Genomic DNA, 21279 nt, shown 5'->3' with positions numbered 1-21279 from the left:
ATCCTAGCACAGGACATCCATGGTGTCGAGTGTTACCGAGCTAGTGTTATCGGTGGGCTAGCTGTCTTGCAATAAGAAGCACTTTATCGTCACTATCCGACTACGATGAATCCAACACATTGTATGGTTAATCCGCGACAATTTATTTCTGAATCAATGTAGGAGGAGTGGCAGAGAAGAGGCGGAAGAATAATGTGAAGGAGGAGCAACCAGATGGCTGCCCATATATAGAGCAGAGCTATAGCCATTGGAAAGCCGTTTGAAAAAACTAGCCATTAAAATATAGCCGTTGAAATAAAGTCGTTGCAAAAAAACAACCGAACAAATAAAATACAGTATATGAGACATAAAAAGTGAGATTTGGCTAGCTGTTGGAGTGTGCAGAAATATAAAAAAAAATTATAGATAGTCAAATAAAAATATAGTTATTCAAATTTAACTAGTCTACTAGAGTTGCTTCAAACAGATTAACTGCTTCATACAGATGCAGTATGACCATGTTGTGGCCATATGAAAGGCGTCTTAACACTGAATCCCAAATGATGCAAATTGCTGCACGATCTGGCGCCATGAACCATTCTGCACAAGGGATTAAATATTCAACGAAATTTCATCAAAATTTTACAAATTCTAGAGGAAAACAAAAAATGATTGAAATTTCATGAATTTCAGAGGAAAATGGAGTATCTAATTCTAGAATTTTCTTTTAGTGATATGTGAGATTCACAGAGCAGATGATAAAAAATGACTAAGGTTTTAATATAATTTTATAATTTTTTATTAAAAATTATAAAACGAAATTGGAATCCCTAACATATCTTGTGATCGATGCCGCCGCCGCTGCTCCCGAAAGCTGCTGGAACTTTTGGCCCAACTGCAAGTTGCAACCACAATTCATGTAGTACTGCAGATCTGGCACTGGTACTAAATTTACTGATACTGTGCAGTGCCTGTACCCCAATTTGGCAGGCCAGGGTACACCTCAGAGCAAGACAAGCAGTGATACCACCGCATGCAAAAATTATCATCAGTGCAGAGGCAAACCAACGAAACAGAGCAAGAAACAGAGTGTTGCAGCCGGAGGAGAAGTTGGCAATGGTAACAAGCAGTAAACGAAAAGGTTAATCTTTTTTACATTGCTGTAGCACTCACGTCCTCTTTCTCGTTTCCATTTTTAGCAGAAGGGGAGACGGTGAATAAATCTTCCACCAGGCGGTAATTTCGCAGCATTATGGGTGAACGCAACACGTCGCTGCCAACACCGCCAAGAACAGAACTAACGGAATTAATTGATCTAATCTAGGAGCCCGCTAAATGCCTAATTACTCAACTGGACTTTGTTTGCGACATCGCCGGAGCCAAGGCATGCCATGGTTGATCGCATCAGCGAGGAAGGACGATCCGATCAGTTGGCGGCGACGTGGATGGAGGCGTTCTTGGCGGCGAGGCAGACAGGGCAGGCGTCCAGCCTGGGCTCGCACGCCTTGCACAGGCACAGGTGCCGGCACGGCAGCAGCAGCACCGACGCCTCGCTCTCGCCGCACGCCTTGCACGCCCACTTGCCGTCCATCGGTGCGTCCTTGGCCCCAAAGCAGCAGGACTGCGCGTCGTCGGCCGCGGCAGTGGGGGAGGTTGGGTCGGAGTCACCGAAGCCCTCCTCTGCGGGCGCCGGGGCGCCGCCGCGGAGGAGGAGGGTGTCGAGCGTGGCGCGGAGCCCCGCGGCGACGGTCTCGTTACTCCGCGCGAGGCCGCACCACGCCTGGCTCTCGGCGGCCTCCTGCCGGACCCGCTCCTCGAGGTACGTGGCGCGCCGGCGCGCGGCCTCTAGCTCCACCTCCTTCTCCCTTAGCCTGCACGCCGCACCCGCCGCGGCAGCTTGCACCAGCGCCTGGCACTGCCGATTGCGCGCCTGCTCCAGCCCGGAGCGCAGCCGCTCGCACTCGGCCCGTACCAGCGCGTCGATCTCCGCGCCTTGCTGGCACAGTTCCCACACGAGCGCGTCCGCCACCAACGCCGCCGGCCGCCCGCTGGTTGAAGTCATCCCCGAGTCGAACACCCTTCTCGCCGCCCCCACGGCCTCCGGCGACTGCTGCACGACCACCGCTTTAGCCATCACCGGGATTGGCAGCAGCGCCGCGGACGACGAGGACATGTACTTCTCAGGCTCAGCCTCCCTCCCGCGCTTCCGCGAGGCCAACATGGCACCACCACCGTTGCATGTCAGCTCGCTCTGCGCGCCGCTGACCATGCCGGCACAGTTGTACTGGTACCCGTTGTTGCCCGCGGCCGCCGCGGCGGACAGGAGCGCACCGTAGTCTCTCGGCGCCCGCATCTGCTCCTCGGCCAAGCACCCGGTGAGGCCGCCGAATTGCGCTTTCACGGCCATGTCAGGAGGTTCTCCTAGGGAGAGGGACACGGCAAGAGGAGAGACAGAGAGGGTGCGAGGTGTTAGGGATGGGCTTATATAGAGCGGAGTGGCGACGCCACATGGACGGGACGGAGCGAGTGGGTGGGCAGGAGTGGCAACGCAACGCAGACGACGAGAAACGCGCGCCAAATCTAATCTATTTAAACAAATCCAGCAATCAGCTGATGCTAGCTTGATGTTTCCATAAAATGGATAGATATATGTGGAGTGGAGGGCTACCTCGTGCAACTATTTGGTTCCTGGTTGTTGGCAAAAAAATATGGATTTTCGTGTCAACACACGAACATCTCGTATATAATCCGTAACACCACGCATAAGACGTTCAATAACAAAGATAACTATTTTACTTTCGCGGTAACGAGCGACCGATCTACTCGTTAAAGGATAACTAATCCAGCGAGCAGCAACTGGGAAGTCCAGTCTGGTACTGCGACGACAGATCTTCGTCAGTAAATCGCACCTGGGAGAGATCCCGTCAGGACACAGTTAGCAGGCGGCTTATCCTTGATCGTCGAAATCAAGAAGGAAGAAGGAGGAATAGGACTATAGGAGCTGGACAAAAGAAGAAAGATAATATAAATTGTGTTTGATCGATTGGTTGATGTCCTCGATTGGTACTGTTTATTTGGTTGAGGTTACTGTTCATCTCATCGTGGTGCTGTTTATTTGGTTCGGTTACTGTTTATGGTCGGAGGTTACTGTTCATTTAATCATGGGTACTGTTCAGTGGTCGGAGCACTATTCACTGCGCGGGTACTGTTCACTGATCGGAGTACTGCACACTGATCGTAGGAACTGTTCAACTGTCAACCAGAAAATTTCGAGAATTAAAATTCTTCACAATATATCAATTTCAGTCGTCAACACTGATGGACCTATCAAGCTATGTATATATAGTGCTCAATATTTCACTTTTCTCTCCGATAAATAGTAACAAAAAATCTTCTAATCTCATGAAGAATAATGTATTTACGATATTTGATTGGTACAGACTGCAAGACCATATTATTGAAACTAGCGCATCAACCAATACACCTGTACGTGCTAGTAAATTTAGAAAGCACGAATAGTAGAAGTTTATGGAAAATTGGCTGCATGTTGAAGATTTAGTATTGAAAAATTAGAAAGTATGTTTTCGGAACTATACATTTTATGATTGCAGATAGGATTGCAAATTTTCTTAATGTTAGAATCATGTTCTAGGTATTTTAGGTAGTAGAAAGATGTTGGAATCGGTAGAGTATTATTGGTACGACTATTAGATATGTCATGCTACATAAAGGAGGTGTTAACCTTTACAATTTTTTCATAGCGTCACACGTGTTAAAAATTATCATAAAACTTATGTGAAGACACAGAAAATCATATGTGATGAAATAAGTAACAAAATAAATTGTCACGTGTCATGCTATAAATTAAGTTCAAACTATAAATACATAAGAGCAGGTCTCATATGATTATTTTTCGTGTTTAGCCCATTTCTCACTCTACTTTCCATATAGTATTTAGCCTTTTCGCACTCTTAAATCTGGGACCTGTGACAATAGAAATTGCTTCAATTTCTTGAATCCCACGCTCACATTAATCTCTTGCTACCTTGTTTCTACGTTAATCTCCCTTATCTATTTTTTATTGGCAGTAGAACATCGAAGAACGGACTCCCCCGACCTCCGTGTCGGAGGCAACACGGGGGGCGAAACTCCGCCACCGCCGGGAGCCCCCATCACCGTAGCCTTGAGGGGCTGCTGCCACCACTGTCGGCCGGCGATGATGACGGAGATGACGGTGACCGGTGGCGGCGCCGAGCGACGGTCGCTTTGGTTCCCCCTGCCCTCCCTTCCCTTCTTGCTTCCTCCCCCCCCCCCCACCTCGTTGTACGCCTACCGAAGAGTAGATATGGCGATCCTTGTTCTGCCGAGCTGGGTGCAGTCGTGGGTAGCTGGGCTCAGGGGCGGCTGATTCGATTCCCCTCTGTCGGGTGCCTCAGCAGCTGCCAGGTTCCCCTCCGTCAGGCCTTGGGGAAGGGCTGCGCGCCGTCGCAGCCACACACCTCTGTTATTTCCTCACAAGGTGTGCGTGGGATCCGGGCGGATGGCGGCTAGATCTTCACCGTCGGGTTCCAGGCGGGTTACGCGTGGGCGGCCGGTCCTACCCCCCCCCCCCCAATCCGGCGGTTTCTATGCATGCCTGGTTGGTCGCTTTTGATTGGGCCCTCTCTATCGTGCGTCAATAGTTGGTCCTGCTCACCGCTTGACCTTCGCTCGGTTCGGCGCCCTCGGTTAGGCCCTCACCGACGTGCTTGAATGGCCACATGACCAACACCTTTTGTGTAGGTTTCCAGGGCAGGGAGCCACGAGCAAAAGGTCTGCCCGGCTTGCTGGTGCCAATATCATTGATGCCCTCGGGTGCTATTCTCTCCCTAGAGGTGATATTATCGCGCCTCCTCCACCCTAGATGCTTCTCTGGATGAAAACCCTGTCTCAGTGTCCTGATGGGCGACGGTGGCATTGATGTCATTACCTTCCTGAAGACGTCGCTTTGAGAAGCTCCTACTCTCTTCATTTGATCCGCTAGATTCTTCTGTACGTTTACACCTACGTCATCGATTCACCGCGGCTCTTTATTCTGGATTGACTCTTCACGATAGCGATTTGGTCAATTGTGCGCTCCTTCAAAGCAATGTGCTACTGAATTGTGTGATAAAGAGGTGCGGCGTGGGAGTAGAGCTCCGCCGACCAAGTTGCGGTGTGGGAGCAGAGCTCCGCCGATCTGAGTTGTGAAGGAGACAGTTATTTGGTTGGTTAACGTGAGTTGAGTTTGGGTTGGACTTGTCTATTGTTTGGTTGTGTTATTTGGTGTGGACGTCGTTTCGTTCGAGTTAAGATCTTATTATCGTCTTAGGGTTATCTGCCAGTTTTTCTTTCTGAAATCGTGTATTTATTCAGGTTTTTGGCACGATTTCTCTTATAAATTAGGCCAATTCTCTTCTTTATATATATGCTTGATTGGAGCTGTAGCTCATTATGATCTTTTGAAAAAAATTCTATGTTTTTTTTCCAATGGATTGTTTCTTCCATGTGCTTAGTTGAAATCCTAACTTGGGCAACATTGAAAGCAAGTTGATGCATGTATATACGAACGCATAAACAGTAGTACAAGTATATAGAGTAACAGTAATGGTGTTTGAAGAGTAAAGAACTCGTACGAATGTACCGAAATGGGCGGCACTAATTCGTGGTAGTGTGTACGTATGTGTGGGCACCAAAGTACTGATACGGCACTGCTTACCCCGTTCCAAAGAGAAAGGGTATTGGTGTCATTCACTGCAAGTCCGTAACAGACCGGAGACACTCCACGTGAAGGATCCGTAGCTCTGGCAATCAGCGGCGGATCTAAAGTTAAAAGAAGCAGGAGCTCTCGCTAATCTTTTCTCCTCTTCTTGCCGAAAAGTTGAGGCAACATAGTTTTATTAGCTTAGACATAATGACTACTATTTTAGTAAAAGGCGAAAGATAATTCGCTTTGTGCTCACCACACAGCACCATGATTACAAGCATAAACCATGTCAACCATGTCCATCCGTATAATGCTCTTAGTCGTTGTGCCATGTGCTCTCGGCCAGCAGTACAGGACTAAACAGTACTAAAAAGCTTATGATGCCGTGCAAACCAAATTAGGCTGGGCCCAGTGGTTACTGGGCTTAAACATGCATTATATCTGTTTTCCTCTTTAAATTAATTTTCTGGCCCAGAACAAAAACAAGGATCACAGTGTTGTTTGAAAAAAAGAGTAATTTTTCTTTTGGCGCAAAGCAACTTCATAAAGCTGATGCTTGCCAGGTATGCCAAGTGAAATTACAGGTTTCTGATCCTCAATGACTGTCGAGTTGTATCAATACAGAATATGTTTTTGCCAGAAAATATCGACTTTAGTAAGGAACTTGAGATCATTCCTAACATCAGCTGTCGCATGAGTCGAACATCGAAATGGATGCTGACAGAGCACACAGAATCAACGACAACAGAGACAAGATGGAATCCTATTTATATGACACGTGAACATATGTTTGCTGGGTGATCTGTGACCTACGGGTCCCTCTTAATGGAGGACGGCCATGACAACCTCCTCTGGTTCATACCATCGAGTCCATCGCTCTCAGGGTTGATATCATCGACCTGCTTCCAGGTATCGAGCATTGGCCCGTCTCTCCACTGAGGTGGTGGCATCGAGAACTTCGAATCATCACTGGAGCCGCCTGGTGCCATTCACAGAGAGGAATGGCCAACACGCAGTTTCTGAAGAGTTGAAAAGGATTCCCTCATCGCAGACATGGCTTCAAAGGAAGCAAGTGCAGGCACTAGGTATTGGTCGCAGCATTTCGTTCACGAAGATCAAATAGACATTAAGCTAACCACTAATGAATAGTAATTGAGAAATCAAGTACTGAAGTGATTTGGTTTGTATTTAACGAGGTATTGATAATATTTGATGTGTCTTGAACTCGTTTAGTATATATTTGTGGATGCGTGATCTTGTTTATATCTAACTCAAGTTGGTGATGTTTGAAATTAATGAATTATGCTCTGTACGTAGAAAAATTATAAACACTGAAAGTTTGGTGTGAACATCGGATGTTCCGGTGTTCACCGAAAGTTCCGATGTAGGCAGTGTGTACTCACCAGACTATTTCTTACAGAGAGCAACTTTTCGGACGAAATTGGAGATCAATGCATCGGAATGTTCGGTGAGTATGGTGGCTACACCAGATGATATCACCGGAGTATTTTCAGTGCTGAAGCAGAAATGAAAGCAAACATCGGATGGTCCGATGATGGACTTTGAGAGCGCTGGAGTATTTTCTGCAGAGAGGAGATTTTTGGCGTCAAGTTTGATTATGTACACCGGATAGTCTGATGCTGTAATTGTGAACACCGGAGAATGCACCGGAACTTTTGTTGCAGAGAGGTTGCAAGTGGGTGGTTCAGTGATTAGCACACATCGAATTATCCGGTGATAGACATGAGATCACTGAAAGCCTTCATTAGACCTTTTCTTGCAGAGAGCAAAATATTTCTGGAACAGAGAGTGTTAACACACTGGAACATCAGGTGTTCGTTTTCCACAGGATGTGCTCTGAGTTGAAGTTTTTTTATTTTGTGCTAACCTAAAGATGTTTTGGAGTATGGTAAAAATATGTTTACTTGTTTCAAGGTCTGCAGGTGACGGATGCAACTTGGCGGTCGACGGCGGGTGATCGGATCTAAGTGGGTGCTTGGTGCCGAATGATCAAGGAAAGTTGGGCGGAGTTACGGGTAATTCTAGCTGTACACATAAAGATAAAGCAAAGCATGAAACATAAAATGGAGATGACATGTTGACAAAGTTAAGCGAAGTGAATGCCGGTGCAAGTGACAAGGCAGCATGAGAGATCGGGAGCGGAAGAGACTTACCAGTGGTCAAGATCGCAAGACAAAGGACACGCGTCATCATTGGAGCACTTGTTTCAGGAGGAAGGAAGTGGCGCTAGTCACGCTTTGAGAAGCGTGCTAGGGTTTCACAATTTGCCCCCAAGACTGTGGGAGGACTGGAAGAGTACGTGGCACCATCATGAAGCTTGCGTCGAGACGAAGCTAAATCGTAAAGGTGCTACGGCTGTCCGATGAGTAGAGAAGAAAATTGACTAAATGCCCTCAATGGTAGGTAGAAGTGTTATACAAGCGAGATGTATTTTGAGAAAAAAGCTAGGAAACTTTGAGGTCGAGTTTTTTAACCTATAAATAGAGGGTTAGAGCTACGAGAAATGAGAAACTAGACATTTGAGCCTCTTGTGCCATCCATATGAGAGTATTGTGCTAGCGTTTTAGTGGAGAGTAGGATGAGTGCTTAGCCTATATAATATATGAGAGTTTTAAGAGAAAAATCTTTATAATCCGTCTAAAATATGGCTGACCTCTTTGAGTAATGAAAATTATTTTATTTTATATGCTTGAATTCTCCTCCTTCTAGTTTCGCTCTCTTGGTTCCCTTGCCTTGTGTGCAAGTTTTTCCTTTCTAGCTTTGATTTTCGTTTTGGTTTTTAGGTTAAAATTTTAGCATCTTGTGAGGTCATTCTTCTTGTTGCTAGAGATATAAAATTCGTATACACTCTTATATTATGGGGTCTTAAATTCTCTTGCCTCTAGACAATCAATTTGGAGAGTTTCATTACTTGGTACTCATTTTTTCTTGTTTTCTTTGCTAGTTGAGTTTTTTTAGTGCTAACACACATATATTGATATTAAGTAGAACTTATGATTTATATACCATCTGTGGAGTCGTGTTGCCTCAATTTTGTCTTGTTAAAACTTCTTTTGATTTTTGTTTGCGCTTGAATTTTGAGTGCATTGAGTGATTCAAATAGAAGAATACTATGAATTTTATAAAAAATTTGTTAAGACGTCTATTCACTTCTTTAATGGTCAATCTCGTTTCTACAGTGATACCAAGTAATCCAGTCATGCCTTTTGCGATGAATGGTTCTGAAAGAACATGAGATCAGAAGGTTTCAAAAGTGTCTCTTTTCACACCTACACATCATTGTCAGAACAACAGGCATCAGCGGAAAATGGAAAATAGACACTGATTAATGAAAGCATAATACATCAGTGTTGTCATCGATGTATGTAGCCATTTCCCATACCACGTTAGGATAAGCTGAAGCAAGGGAAGCCATTCTGCGTTTTCCACCATATATCTCTCCAGCTGCTATATATATTTGCATACTTCTGCCAATATCCAAAGCTCTAAGGACAAGAGCAATCTCCTCTGGCGTCGAAGGGCAAAGGCCATCTTTTCTTTTCACAAAAGAGTTTATTACTTTCTCTTTCCACCATGGGTAAGCATACCTGAAGTTTCAGTAACCCCACTGTCAGTATCTGAAACATGATGTACTTTTACAAGACCTCAAAGGATCTGTGTGAACCAAGTAGTGGAATAAATGGTAAGCACGAGAATTTTACCTCATTCTTGTAAGCTCCTCGGCTTCTTTAGTAGTGCAACCTTCAGTACAGCCAGAGAAAGCAAGCATATCCATCTCATATCGTAAATGAAGAACCAAGAAGGGGCCATTTTGGCGGAGCATTCTAATTACTCGCCTGCCTAACTCCTCAATTTGGGACGTAAATTTGAGTGCAGCATAATTCACCCGGCAACTCAATCTCTGGATCTCCAGAGGACAGAGGTAGACCATTATTGGCCAGCCTAGCATCAGTTCTATTCAGATGGATAACCTTGTATTTCCGAATCAAAGGAAGAATCTGTACAGGATAAAAGACCAATCAGCCTCCTCACCAAATGGTAATGTATTATGGAGTACAGAGAAAGGACACATAACATCAGACATCTCTGACCTGCTTATGGTAATAGGAGATATCGGACCAAGTAATAGGAGGCATTGAGTGAAACATTCCTAATCCCACTCTTCGCTTTACCCTCGGCGGCAGTTCTCTAAGTATGCGAACCTCGTCTCTAAGAGACGTTATAAAATGTTCAACATCAAATATATCCTGAAATTCACTGCAACCAATAGAAAAACAAGGTTTGCATTTGCATAATTATATTGTCACAAAGAAAAGCATAAAATCCACTAATGATTCAATAAATAAACCGGGAAAAGAAACATTATATCATAACAGCAAACACACCTCGGGTCATTCCAAAATGATGTCTTATCCAACTCGGAAACTATTAAAGTCACATTCAAATATCTTGCAATGACAACCATATCACATACCTGTTTCAGCAGGGAAAAGAGATGGATGTTTAATGTTAGATGCTTCAAAGCATTGTCTGAAAGAAAATTAGCAAATGACTAAATGGAGATATTTTAAGACGCACATCCTTAGAGTTTAATGTTTGTCCTGAAAGATAGTACAGATAAAATAATTTAATTGTATATCCTTAGAACTCACAGTACTCTCCAATCTAAACTTTACCTCCTTCAGTGCTTGTCTTTTAGTTCAACATCTTTTGCAAGCAAATGACAATTCTTACAAGCACCTAAGAGAATAGACCTAGACTCCTCCTCAAAGAGCTTTTTCTTGACACTCTCAAGCCGATTTGCGACTTGTGCATACACATTACGAAACTCGGCAAGTTCAGCCATAATAATCAGACAACTCTCACACTCCTCAACATCGGGTCTAGACCTAATCAATGCAAGTTCAATAGAGACAGATTCATACTTAGACTTAAGATCCTTCAACTCACGCACATCTTTCTTAAATAACCTAGCCTGGCTAACGAGAGCATCATTCAAGGTATCAACTTGGATGAAAACCTGGTCGTAAGAAGAAAAATACCTTGGAAGGATCTAGCTCGGGGTCGCTGTCGTCGTTATTGTCGTCTGCCATGAAGCAGATGTCAGTGAAGTCCTTAGCCTTCTTCTTGTTCTTTGCTTGCGGTTCATCCTCCTTCAAGCTCTTCTCCTCGCTGGAAGAAGTGTCGATGTCGCTGAGAGCTGCCACGAACACCCTAGAAGCCTCCTTGGCCACCTTGTTGGCTATCTTATCACGGTTCTTCTTAAAGAAGGGCTTCTTGTTCTTCTTCTTGTGTTTGTCATAGTCGTGATCATGGTCTTTCTTCTTCTTGAGCTTGAGACAGTCCGCCTTGAAGTAGGTGGTGTCACCACACTCAAAGTAGGCACGAGAACTGCCCCTTCTTCGATCTTAGTGGTTATTGTAGAAGTAGGTGAATTTCTTCATGATCAGTGTAAGATCCTCATCATCAAGCACATTCACCTATTTCTCTGTGATAGAGACCAAGGAAGATAAAGTAAAACCACCAGATAAAGTGTTAGCACAAGAAACACAAACTCTAGACTAATTGTCACTGCTAGATCCGGAAACTAACGCCATGTTATGAGACAGGAGGTTTTCGAGACCAATCCAAACCGCCTTGGCTATCTCAGTGGACTTGAGCTTGCTGAAGAATTCATCACAAGTTAACGTATCGTAACCTGATGATTCTTCAATGCTCGAGATCTTCACTTTACATGTGCTACGATCCAGAGCATAGAGAAGATTGATCGCTCTCTCATGGTCAGAATAGGGCAAAACACTAGTTGATCGAAGATTGCTAACAATTCCATCAAAGCGAGCAAACATAGCATCCAAAGACTCTCCTGGGCCTTGCATAAATATTTGATATTCTTGGTTGTATGTGTTTTGGCGTCTAGCCTTAATTTGATTAGTGCCTTCATGAAAGACACTCAGAGTAGTTCAGTTCTCCTGAGCAGTACGGAGGTGCTAAACCTGTCAAACTCATTCTGATTCAGGCTTGTGAACAAAATATTTCTAGCCTTATTATTGGCCTCATACTATTCGATTTGAACCTAAGTCGTTCGAGCATCAGAAATCTCATAGTTAGAATCAACTACTTCCTATATTGCACTTTCTTAGCTTAGAAGATAATTCTCCATGTGCACCTTCCAGTATGAAAAATCATGACCATCAAACAACAGAATCTTCCCACTTCTCTCTATATCGCCTACGGATCACAAAGCCGGTTAAGGTCATCAAGTGATCAAACCGGTTCTGATACCAATTGTAGGACCGAGAACGATGACTAGAGGAGGGGTGAATAGGCACATCAATAAATTTCTTGCGAAATCAATAGCCTTCTCCTATTTGGATCACCCAATGCACCTCAAAACTCAAACGGAAGCAAAATTAGAGAGAAGTTTTAATAAAAGAAAATCGAGGCAACACGACTGCACGAATGGTATATGAACTATATGTTCTATTTAAGATTAATCCATATGTCTTAGCACTCAAAAGATCACAACTTGCAAAGAAACAAGAAAAGATGAACACCGACCAATGAAACTCTCCAAGTTGATTGTGTAGAAGTAAGAGAATTCAAGACTCCATCATATAAATTTGTGTATGCAAATTTTATACCTCTAGCAACAAGAAGAATAACCTCACAAGGTGCTGAAATTTTGTCTCAAAAACCAAAACGAAAATCAAATCCAAAAACCGAAAAACTTGCAAACTTGTAAGGGAACAACTAGAGAGAAACTAGAAGGAGGTGGGCACAATAACATGAAGAAAAATAAATTTTATTGCAACAGAAGTTAACCCTATTTTAAACAGATTACAAAATTTTTCCTCATAAAGCTCTCACCTAATACATAGGCTAAGCAGTCATATTTCTCTCCTCTAAAGCTCTAATTCTAAGCTCTCAAATAGGTGACATAAGGAGGCTTAAGTGGCTGATTCAAACTCTTTCATAGCTCTACCCCTCTATTTATAGGTCTAGAAAATTTGACCCCTAAGTTTACTAGGTTTTTCCCAAAATACCCCTCTCTTATAGTACACTCCTACCTACCACCGATGGTATTTTGATCTATTTTCTTCTCCATTTATCGGACGGTCGCGGTGTTTTCACGACTTAAATTCGTCTTGATGCAAGCTTCATGATGGTGCCACATACTCCTCCATTCCTCCTAAGATTTTAAGGCCAAACCGCGAAACCGCCTGCACGCTTTTCTAATTGTGACTCACCGTCTTGCTTACCCCTTAAGCAAGCATTTTGATGTCGATGCGTGTACTCTATCATGGGATCCTGACCACCGGCAAGTCTTTTCCGCTCCCAATCCCTTGGGTCGCCTTATCACTTACATCGTCCTCTTCGATCGACTTTGTCAACATGCTGCCTCTATCTGTCTTTCATGTTTTACATGACCTCCACATATTCAACTAAGATCACCTTTGACTCCACCTGACCTCCTTGATCATCCGGCACCGAACACTTCGTTTGGCCCCGATCATTCCGTCGTCGACCAGCAAGTTGCGTCCATCACTGCATACCATGAGACAAGCAAATACATATCTCCAACTCCAATTCTAATTAGTCCATAATCAATATGCTCAAATGAAATCTCAAATCACATCAAACCTCATGCAAAATTAAAGATCATCAAACTAAATAAATATTAATATTAATCATTCATCACAAGTAAACTAACCCAAATAAAAATCAAACTATAGATGGAGTTGCACTAATCATGTAGCATCTCCTCCTCCGTCATGCTTCGAAAGCATCATCAACAACATCGTCTTTTCCCTCCCAACCCAACGGCCGAAAGAAGAGGGAAAAACAGATAGAGATGGTCAGGGCCGGCCCTTGGGGGGGCGAGCAGTGCGGCCGCTCTGGCCCCCCAACTCGCAGGGGCCCCCAACTCGCAGGCTCGCAGCGGATTTCAGGATTGCATAGCGCTTGCGCCGCCAAAGAATCGAACCGAACTCCGAAGTCCGAACCTGCTGCCGTCTGTCGTCGTGAACTCGCGTCTCGCGGAATCACGGCATCGGCGCACCTGGCCGGTCCGCCGTCGCCCGTCGGCCGGTGGCCCGGTGCCCGCCCTGGTCCCGTGGTCCGCCGACCCACCGCCGTCCGCCTGGGCCCCGTCCGCGGTCCGCCGACCGCCGTCCGCCATCCGCCCGGTGGCCGGTGCCCGGTGCCCGCAGGCCGCAGCCGGCAGCCCCCCTTGGTCCGCGGCGTCCGCCGTCCGCCCGGTGGCCTGGCCGGTGCCCGCTGAGTCGCTGACCGCAGTCCGCAGGTCCGCAGCCCACCCTCCTACCTAGCCCCTGGTCCGCCGTCCGCGGTTCGCCCGGAGGCCGGTGGCCGGAGCCCCGGAGTCGCTACTTCATCCTCGCTCGACCGCTCGACATCACTCTAGTGTCTGGCAAGTGGCAATCGCTGAAAGCTAGCTTGTACGATGCTTCTGAAATCTGAATGTCAATGCCATTTTTATTATTTTATAGCAAGGAGACGCTGAGACGCATTGCAGATTTGCATGCTTGCAGCTAGTGGTGGTGAGCAAGATTATTTCCGTTTACGCCCCTCACACCAGGCGCAATTTCAGAGTGGTCACTTCTCTCTGCTAGGTCTGAGTACTGTGTACTGAGTACAGAGCAGTAGCCAGCAGGTAGCAGATTTTAGAAATCAGTTTTAAGGTTAATTTCAATTATTCTTATATTTTTTTAATTTTGTGACTTTGTAATTTATATGAGTTCAACCACTAATATGTTAAATTGTTAATCTTTTCAATTATCAGTTCATTCTAGGTATCATGTCATTGAGAAAGTACGCATCGGGTAGTGAAAAAAGGAAAAAGAGAAAACAGGTGGATGAGTTAATAGAATCACAGAAGGGGGCAATAGACAAATTCTTAAGGAGTAATACGGGCAGTTCACGAACCTCAGATGAGTGGGTGATAGTTGCTGTGGAGGAACAAACTAATGTGAATGATGATGACCAGTGCCCTAACCCTACGGAAGATAATGTTGACATCAACGAGGATGATAACAATGTAAGTGGTCATGACAACATATTTAATTCATCTGCTACAGAATCTGCTAGTGTTGATGAGCAGCCGGTTTTTACTACGGATATTTATGATCCAAAAAATTGGGATAATCTTGATAACAAAGCTAGGGACATATTAGTGGAGAAGGGGCCTATAAGAGAAGAAAATATTGTATTTCCTTTAGATGACAACTCAAGACATTTTTCGTATGCTCATTTCTCTAGAAAAATGAGCAATGGGGAGGTTCATGACAGAAAATGGTTAGTGTATTCGAAGCACGTTGATAGAGTGTTTTGCTTTTGTTGTAAGATTTTCAATTCTAGAAATTGCAAGAGTTCATTGGGGCGTGATGGATTTAAAGATTGGAGGCATATTAGTGAGAGGCTAAAAGAACATGAAGTTAGTGTTGAGCATATTACCAACATGACCTCTTGGAATGAACTGAGAGTTAGATTGAGGAAAAGTGAAACAATTGACAAAGATTTACAACAGCAAATCACAAAGGAGAAAGAACGTATAAGACAAGTTTTACTAAGAATAATTGCCATTGTCAAATTTCTTGGTAAACGTAATTTGGCTTTTAGAGGATCCAATGAGCAACTCTATAATGATCATAATGGCAATTTCTTAGCTTGTGTTGAGATGGTTGCAGAATTTGACTTGGTGATGCAAGACCATCTTAGACGTATTAAAAACAATGAGATTCATTATCATTATCTTAGTCATAAAATTCAGAATGAGTTGGTTTCTCTTTTGGCTTCTGATATTACAAATTCTATCATAAAGATTGTTAAAGAGGCAAAATATTTCTCCACTATCCTTGATTGTACCCCAGATGTGAGTCATCAAGAGCAAATGAGTTTGTTGGTACGATGTGTTAATATGTCCGATGGCAAAATAAAATTAGAGGAGTTTTTTTTGGGTTTCTTGATGGTGGATGATACATCTGGTTCAGGGCTTTTCAATGTATTGATTGATTCTATCAAGTCTTTTGGTCTTAATATTGATGATATTATGGGTCAAGGTTATGATAATGGCTCTAACATGAAAGGAAAACACAAGGGGGTGCAAAGACGATTGCTTGATATTAATTGAAGAGCTTTGTATATGCCATGTGCTTGCCACAGTCTTAATCTTACTCTTTGTGACATGGCTAAATCATGTGCTAAAGCTATTTCATTTTTTGGAATTGTGCAACGGATATATGTATTGTTTTCTGGTTCTACCAAAAGATGGAAAGTTTTGCTCGAACATATTCCAAGTTTAACTGTGAAATCATTGTGCAATACTCGTTGGGAGAGTCGAATCAAAAGTGTAAAACCAATTAGGTATCAAGCTCCTGAGCTAAGGTCAGCTTTGTTAAATTTAAGGGAAGCTGATGATACTGATCCCAAGAATAAGAGTGATGCAAAAAATTTATTTGAAGTGCTTGGCAGCTTTGAATTTATACTTGGTATGGTTATTTGGCATGACATTTTATTTGCTGTTAACACTGTGAGTAAGAAGTTGCAATCACCGTCCATGTGCATTGAGTCTATCTTACAGCAAATTGAAGGCATAATGAATTACTTTCATAGCTATAGAAATGAAGAATTTGCTTCTAGTCTGATCATAGCCAAAGATATTGCATCTGAAATGGGTGTAGAGGCATCATTTCCAGTAAAGCGTCGTTCTATTAGGAAGAAACAGTTTGATGAAACTGATTATAACGAAGCAAATTTGCAAGCTGAGAGGGCTTTTGAAGTTGATTACTTTTTTGTTATGGTTGATATGGCAATCACTTCATTGAAAACTAGATTTGAAGAACTCCAAGAATTCAAAAGTATATTTGGGTTTTTAATGAGTTCAACAATCTTGAAGTCATCGGATGGTATTGAACTAAAAGATCGTTGCACTAAATTTGCAGAAACTTTCTCTCTAAAGGGTTCATCTGATGTTGAGTTAAATGATCTAATTTCTGAGTTAAGTGTTATGCAGTTGACTTTACCAGATAGACCAATGTCTGCCATGGAGATTTTTGAGTTTGTCAGAAATGCAGATTGTTATCCTAATATTTCTGTTGCTTATCGGATCTTATTTACTGTACCAGTGACTGTGGCATCTGCTGAAAAAAGCTTTTCAAAGTTGAAATTATTGAAGAACCATTTGAGGTCTACAATGTCACAAGAAAGATTAAACGGTCTGGCAACTTTATGCATTGAGAAGAAATTATTGGATGAGACTGATATTGATACTATCATCAATGACTTCGCATCTAGAAATATCCGAAGAAATTTTTAAAGTAATATGTTTGAAGTATTCCATATAAATATTATTTTTTATGTAATTTAAGTTTTTATCGGTATCAATATAAATATATTTAGGTCCTATATTTAATTTTGCACCGGACCCAAAAAATCTCAGGACCGGGCCTGGAGATGGTGAACGAATCTGGCGCCATGAACGGTGCACCGTGCATGCACGCGCCGACAGCCATCCAAAGCATGAATGCACTCGCGCTGCTCCCAAAAGCTGCTGGATCCTTACCCCAATTGCAAGTCATTTGCAACCACACTACAGTACTGTACGCAGCACTGGTGTACCCGTAATAATTTCACTGTGCAGTGACTGTGCCCCGATTTGGCAGGCCATTGCACGCGTCGGAACAAGACGAGCAGGATAAAATAAACGCAGTGACAGCAGTGTCCCCAAATAGACAAGGCTGCTCGTGCCCCAGTAAGGGTTGCAGAAAAAGGTTGTGGCAATGCACGATGGGCAGCGGCATCTGCAACAGCAATCGCATCGCATCCCATCGCATCCAACCAAAGCTGATGAAAGCACACATCACTCAATGCAGCAGTTGAATTGCTTGAAGCTTTTTTCTGCGCACAAAGTGGCAGGCTACACAGGATAAGGATAACAAGGAGTATCTTTCTACTGTAGTAATTCTGCTGACATTAACTTCTCCTGTGCTCGCACGTGTAGCATCTCTACTCAGGCGAGGGGAGGAAGAATGCAGCAGGGTTAAGGGAGCGGTTGATTTAGGGTCCCTTTTGTTTCAGTTTTAGACTGTAGCTTTTAGTTTTTATAATTAGAAGCTGGAATAAATAGATAATTTTTTTTATAGTTTTTTAAAATTTGTTGGTTGGATTGTGGGAATATGAGAAGCTGTTTTTTCTCAGTTTTTGATAGATTGTGAAAGTCTATTTTACTAAACTGTTTATCAATTTTTTTTAAATCTACAATCTAAAAGTTTTTCACAATCCAGCTTTTTACAATATACCTTCTACAAACTGTTTTTCAGAATCTCCAACTGAAATAAACAGGCCCTTATATGGCTTCTCAGCACATTAAAAGTTAGAATTTTTTTTGTTTTTAGTTTATTTTAACTATAATCGTTTTCTCAATCAGTCAAAAAATACTGAAAGTTATAATAAAAATGGGTTTAGATAGTTTTTAATTTTTCAGAAAAACTAGAAAAAAACTATCCAAATGAGGTAAGTACTACTGGTAACTTGGCCTCGGAAAACGTGGGAGCAAACGACCCCCACAACCACTGACGCATGCTAGAAGTATTAATCTGCATCCATGCTACGCAGCCTATCAATGCAATGCCAGCAGATGCTTCACGATCTGGCGGCGCCATGAATGAGCCGAGCCGTGCCGTGCATCATGCTACCAGTGCACGCACCGACAGCCACTTAATTGCATTGCAAACATGCAACCAAAGCTGACCCCCAGATCACTCAATGCAGCAGTTGAATTGCTGAAACCTTTCTTCAGACAGAGGAAATGCAAACCGACGAACACAGAGCAACAACTCATCTCACGAAAACAGAAGAAAGAAGAGAGGATTGGAGCTGGAGAACATGCCATTGTAACATCAGTACTCAAAAGTCTTATTCGATCTTTCATTTCCACCGAGCGGTAATTTTACGTCAGGACTTAGGATAGGGATCACACCAAAAGAACAGAAGGAACGAGATTAATTCGTCTAATCTAGCTGACTAATTACTCAACTGAAGTTAGTAAGCGAGATCGGCGGAGGCGCGACCGCGCGAGAAGCCATGGACGGCGGCTGATGCGGTCAGTTGGCGGCGATGTGGATGGAGGCGTTCTTGGCGGCGAGGCAGACGGGGCAGGCGTCCAGCGTCGGCTCGCACGCCTTGCACAGGCACAGGTGCCGGCACGGTAGCAGCAGCACCGACGCCTCGTGCTCGCCGCACGCCTTGCACGCCCATTTGCCGTCCATCGGTGCCTCCTTGGCCCCGAAGCAGCCGGACTGCGCGTCGTCGGCCGCGGCAGTGGGGGAGGTTGGGTCGGAGTCACCGAAGCCCTCCTCACCGGGCGCCGGGGCGCCGCCGCGGAGGAGGAGGGTGTCGAGCGTGGCGCGGAGCCCCGCGGCGACGGCCTCGTTGCTCCACGCGAGGCCGCACCACGCCTGGCACTCGGCGGCCGCCTGCCGGACCCATTCCTCGAGGTCCGCAGCGCGCCGGCGCGCGGCCTCGAGCTCTGTCTTCTTCTCCCTTAGCCGGCACGCCGCGCCCGCCGCGGCAGCCCGCACCAGAGCCTGGCATTGCCGCTTGCGCGCCTGCTCCAGCCCGGCGCGCAGCCGGTCGCACTCGGCCCGCACCAGCGCGTCGATCTCCGCGCCCTGCAGGCACAGCTCCGACACCAGCGCGTCCGCCACCGACGCCGCCGGGGGCCGGCCATAGGTCGACGTCACCCCCGACTCCACCATCCTGCTTGCCGCGCCCACGATCGCCAACTTCTGCAACCCCGGGATCGGCAGCAACGCCGCCGACGAGGTCGACACGTACTGCTCGGGCTCAATCTCCCTGCTGCGCTTCCGCGACACCACCACCCCACTACCACCATTACAAGTCAGCTCGCTCTGCGAGCCGCTGAGCACGCCGGCGCAGTTGCACTGGCACCCGTTGTTGCCCGCGGCCTCCGCGGCGGACAAGAGCGTGTCGTAGTTCCTCAGCGCCCGCATTTGCTCCTCGGCCAAGCACCCGGTGAGGCCGCCGAATTGCGCTTGCACGGCCATGTCAGGAAGCTTTCTCTGTAAGAGGGACGTCAGGAGGGGAGAAGCCGAGAGAGCGAACAGAGTAGACGAGGTGACCGAGGGGGTGGGGAAGGGCTTATTATATAAAGCGGAGGTGGCGACGCCACATGGACGGGACGGAGCGAGTGGGTGGGCAGGAGTGGCAACGCAACGGAGACGACGAGAAAGGCGCGCCAAATCTAATCTATTTAAACAAATCCAGCAATCAGCTGATGCTAGCTTGATGTTTCCTTAAAAATGAGCTACTACTACTACCAGTTCTCCAGCAGTATAATTTAGCTTATGGTGGACAAGTCAGACTTCGTGATTAATATTTTATTCTCTCTCAAGGATTGATAAACGATAACAAAAAAGATCTTCCAATCTCGTAGGGAATAATGTATTTATGATACTGGATTGGAACAGACTTCCAGACCACATTATCTTATTTGGAGCATTGGAATTTGTAGAGAGAGACTAAATAATGTAACTAAGGAAAAAAGAATATACGTTGGCTTTGTTATCCTATAAGCGAATCAAATGATTCGTATAGGTATACCAGCAAAACCATGCATTTAGGAAATTTCTTAACACCCATTGTCATCATCACTGTCACATCGACATGAGTGCACGTTATAAGAAAATATTATTGATAAAGTAACAAGTAAAATATTGTTGGTCTTTGTGTGCGCATGTGCATAAATACACAAAGTCGAAAAAATATATTTAATAGTATCATGCAAGCATGGATTAGTTGTTTGCACTCTGTGAGAGGGAAAGCTTCAAAAAATTTGTGTCGTAACTGACGATGCTTATCAACAACCTTAGGTATAAATAATGCTAGATGTTTATAGCTAATTGTTTAAGAAAATAGAGTGCTAAACATATATATAAAAATTATAATTTTTAATACAAACAAAGACTACAGATATTTAAATATAATTAACTATCTGGTTAGCATTAATATAAATGATGGTATTTAAATAAGCATATTACTCTTCATCTAAACATTTATGCTACTGCAGTTCAAAAAAAACCCGATTTTTCATAAGCACATCCTCTAAGCACGTTATGGTATATGCTCTTATATATGAGAGGTGACCTATGATTACTTTATGAACATGTACATATTCATAGATGCGTTTGATTATGCGGATCGAGAGACCGCATCAGATCATGTGATTGGATCGTTAAGAAAGCAAACGATGCTGGTGGAATTGGAAATTGCTTTCAAGCTTAATTCAGCGGCATTTTTAGAGTAACATTTGGAAGTAACGGCGATTAAAATACTGAAGTTGGGATGACGATAATGAGATACCCCACCACTACACACGTACAAATGTCGCCATTTGGGAGATACACAGAGACGGGCGAAAGCAATATCATTGATCTTACTTGTAACCACATGTGGTTGGAAGATGAGGATAAGAGACAAACTAGCAATCGTCCATATTTAACAAAGTCACGGTCATCATC

The 21279-nt window shown here is 44.3% G+C and overlaps 3 protein-coding genes across 3 annotated transcripts; all 3 read right to left on the bottom strand.

Moving 5' to 3' along the window:
• Nucleotides 1-1048: 1048 nt before the first annotated feature.
• LOC133900623 (BOI-related E3 ubiquitin-protein ligase 1-like) lies at nucleotides 1049-2560 on the bottom strand. Its single transcript, XM_062341821.1, has one exon. The coding sequence runs from the start codon at nucleotides 2384-2386 to the stop codon at nucleotides 1406-1408; it is 981 nt and encodes a 326-aa protein (XP_062197805.1). The 5' UTR covers nucleotides 2387-2560; the 3' UTR covers nucleotides 1049-1405.
• Nucleotides 2561-8988: 6428 nt separating this feature from the next.
• LOC133900150 (rhamnogalacturonan I rhamnosyltransferase 1-like) lies at nucleotides 8989-13904 on the bottom strand. Its single transcript, XM_062341287.1, has 8 exons — nucleotides 13785-13904; nucleotides 10768-11058; nucleotides 10111-10199; nucleotides 9817-9982; nucleotides 9654-9723; nucleotides 9427-9565; nucleotides 9108-9312; nucleotides 8989-8994 (listed from the first exon to the last, which is right to left on the bottom strand). Exons 1-8 carry the CDS (start codon nucleotides 13902-13904, stop codon nucleotides 8989-8991), a joined length of 1086 nt encoding a protein of 361 aa, XP_062197271.1.
• A 4728-nt stretch (nucleotides 13905-18632) lies between these two features.
• On the bottom strand, nucleotides 18633-19991 carry LOC133900697 (E3 ubiquitin-protein ligase BOI-like). The gene has a single exon (XM_062341909.1). It carries the CDS (start codon nucleotides 19804-19806, stop codon nucleotides 18844-18846), a length of 963 nt encoding a protein of 320 aa, XP_062197893.1. The 5' UTR covers nucleotides 19807-19991; the 3' UTR covers nucleotides 18633-18843.
• Nucleotides 19992-21279: the final 1288 nt, after the last annotated feature.

Source organism: Phragmites australis, chromosome 19 (assembly GCF_958298935.1).
Source record: "Phragmites australis chromosome 19, lpPhrAust1.1, whole genome shotgun sequence".
In the NCBI taxonomy this organism is placed as follows: Eukaryota; Viridiplantae; Streptophyta; class Magnoliopsida; order Poales; family Poaceae; genus Phragmites; species Phragmites australis.
The sequence above is the reverse complement of the archived record's forward strand: the minus strand, read 5'-3'. Positions and strand labels throughout refer to the sequence as shown.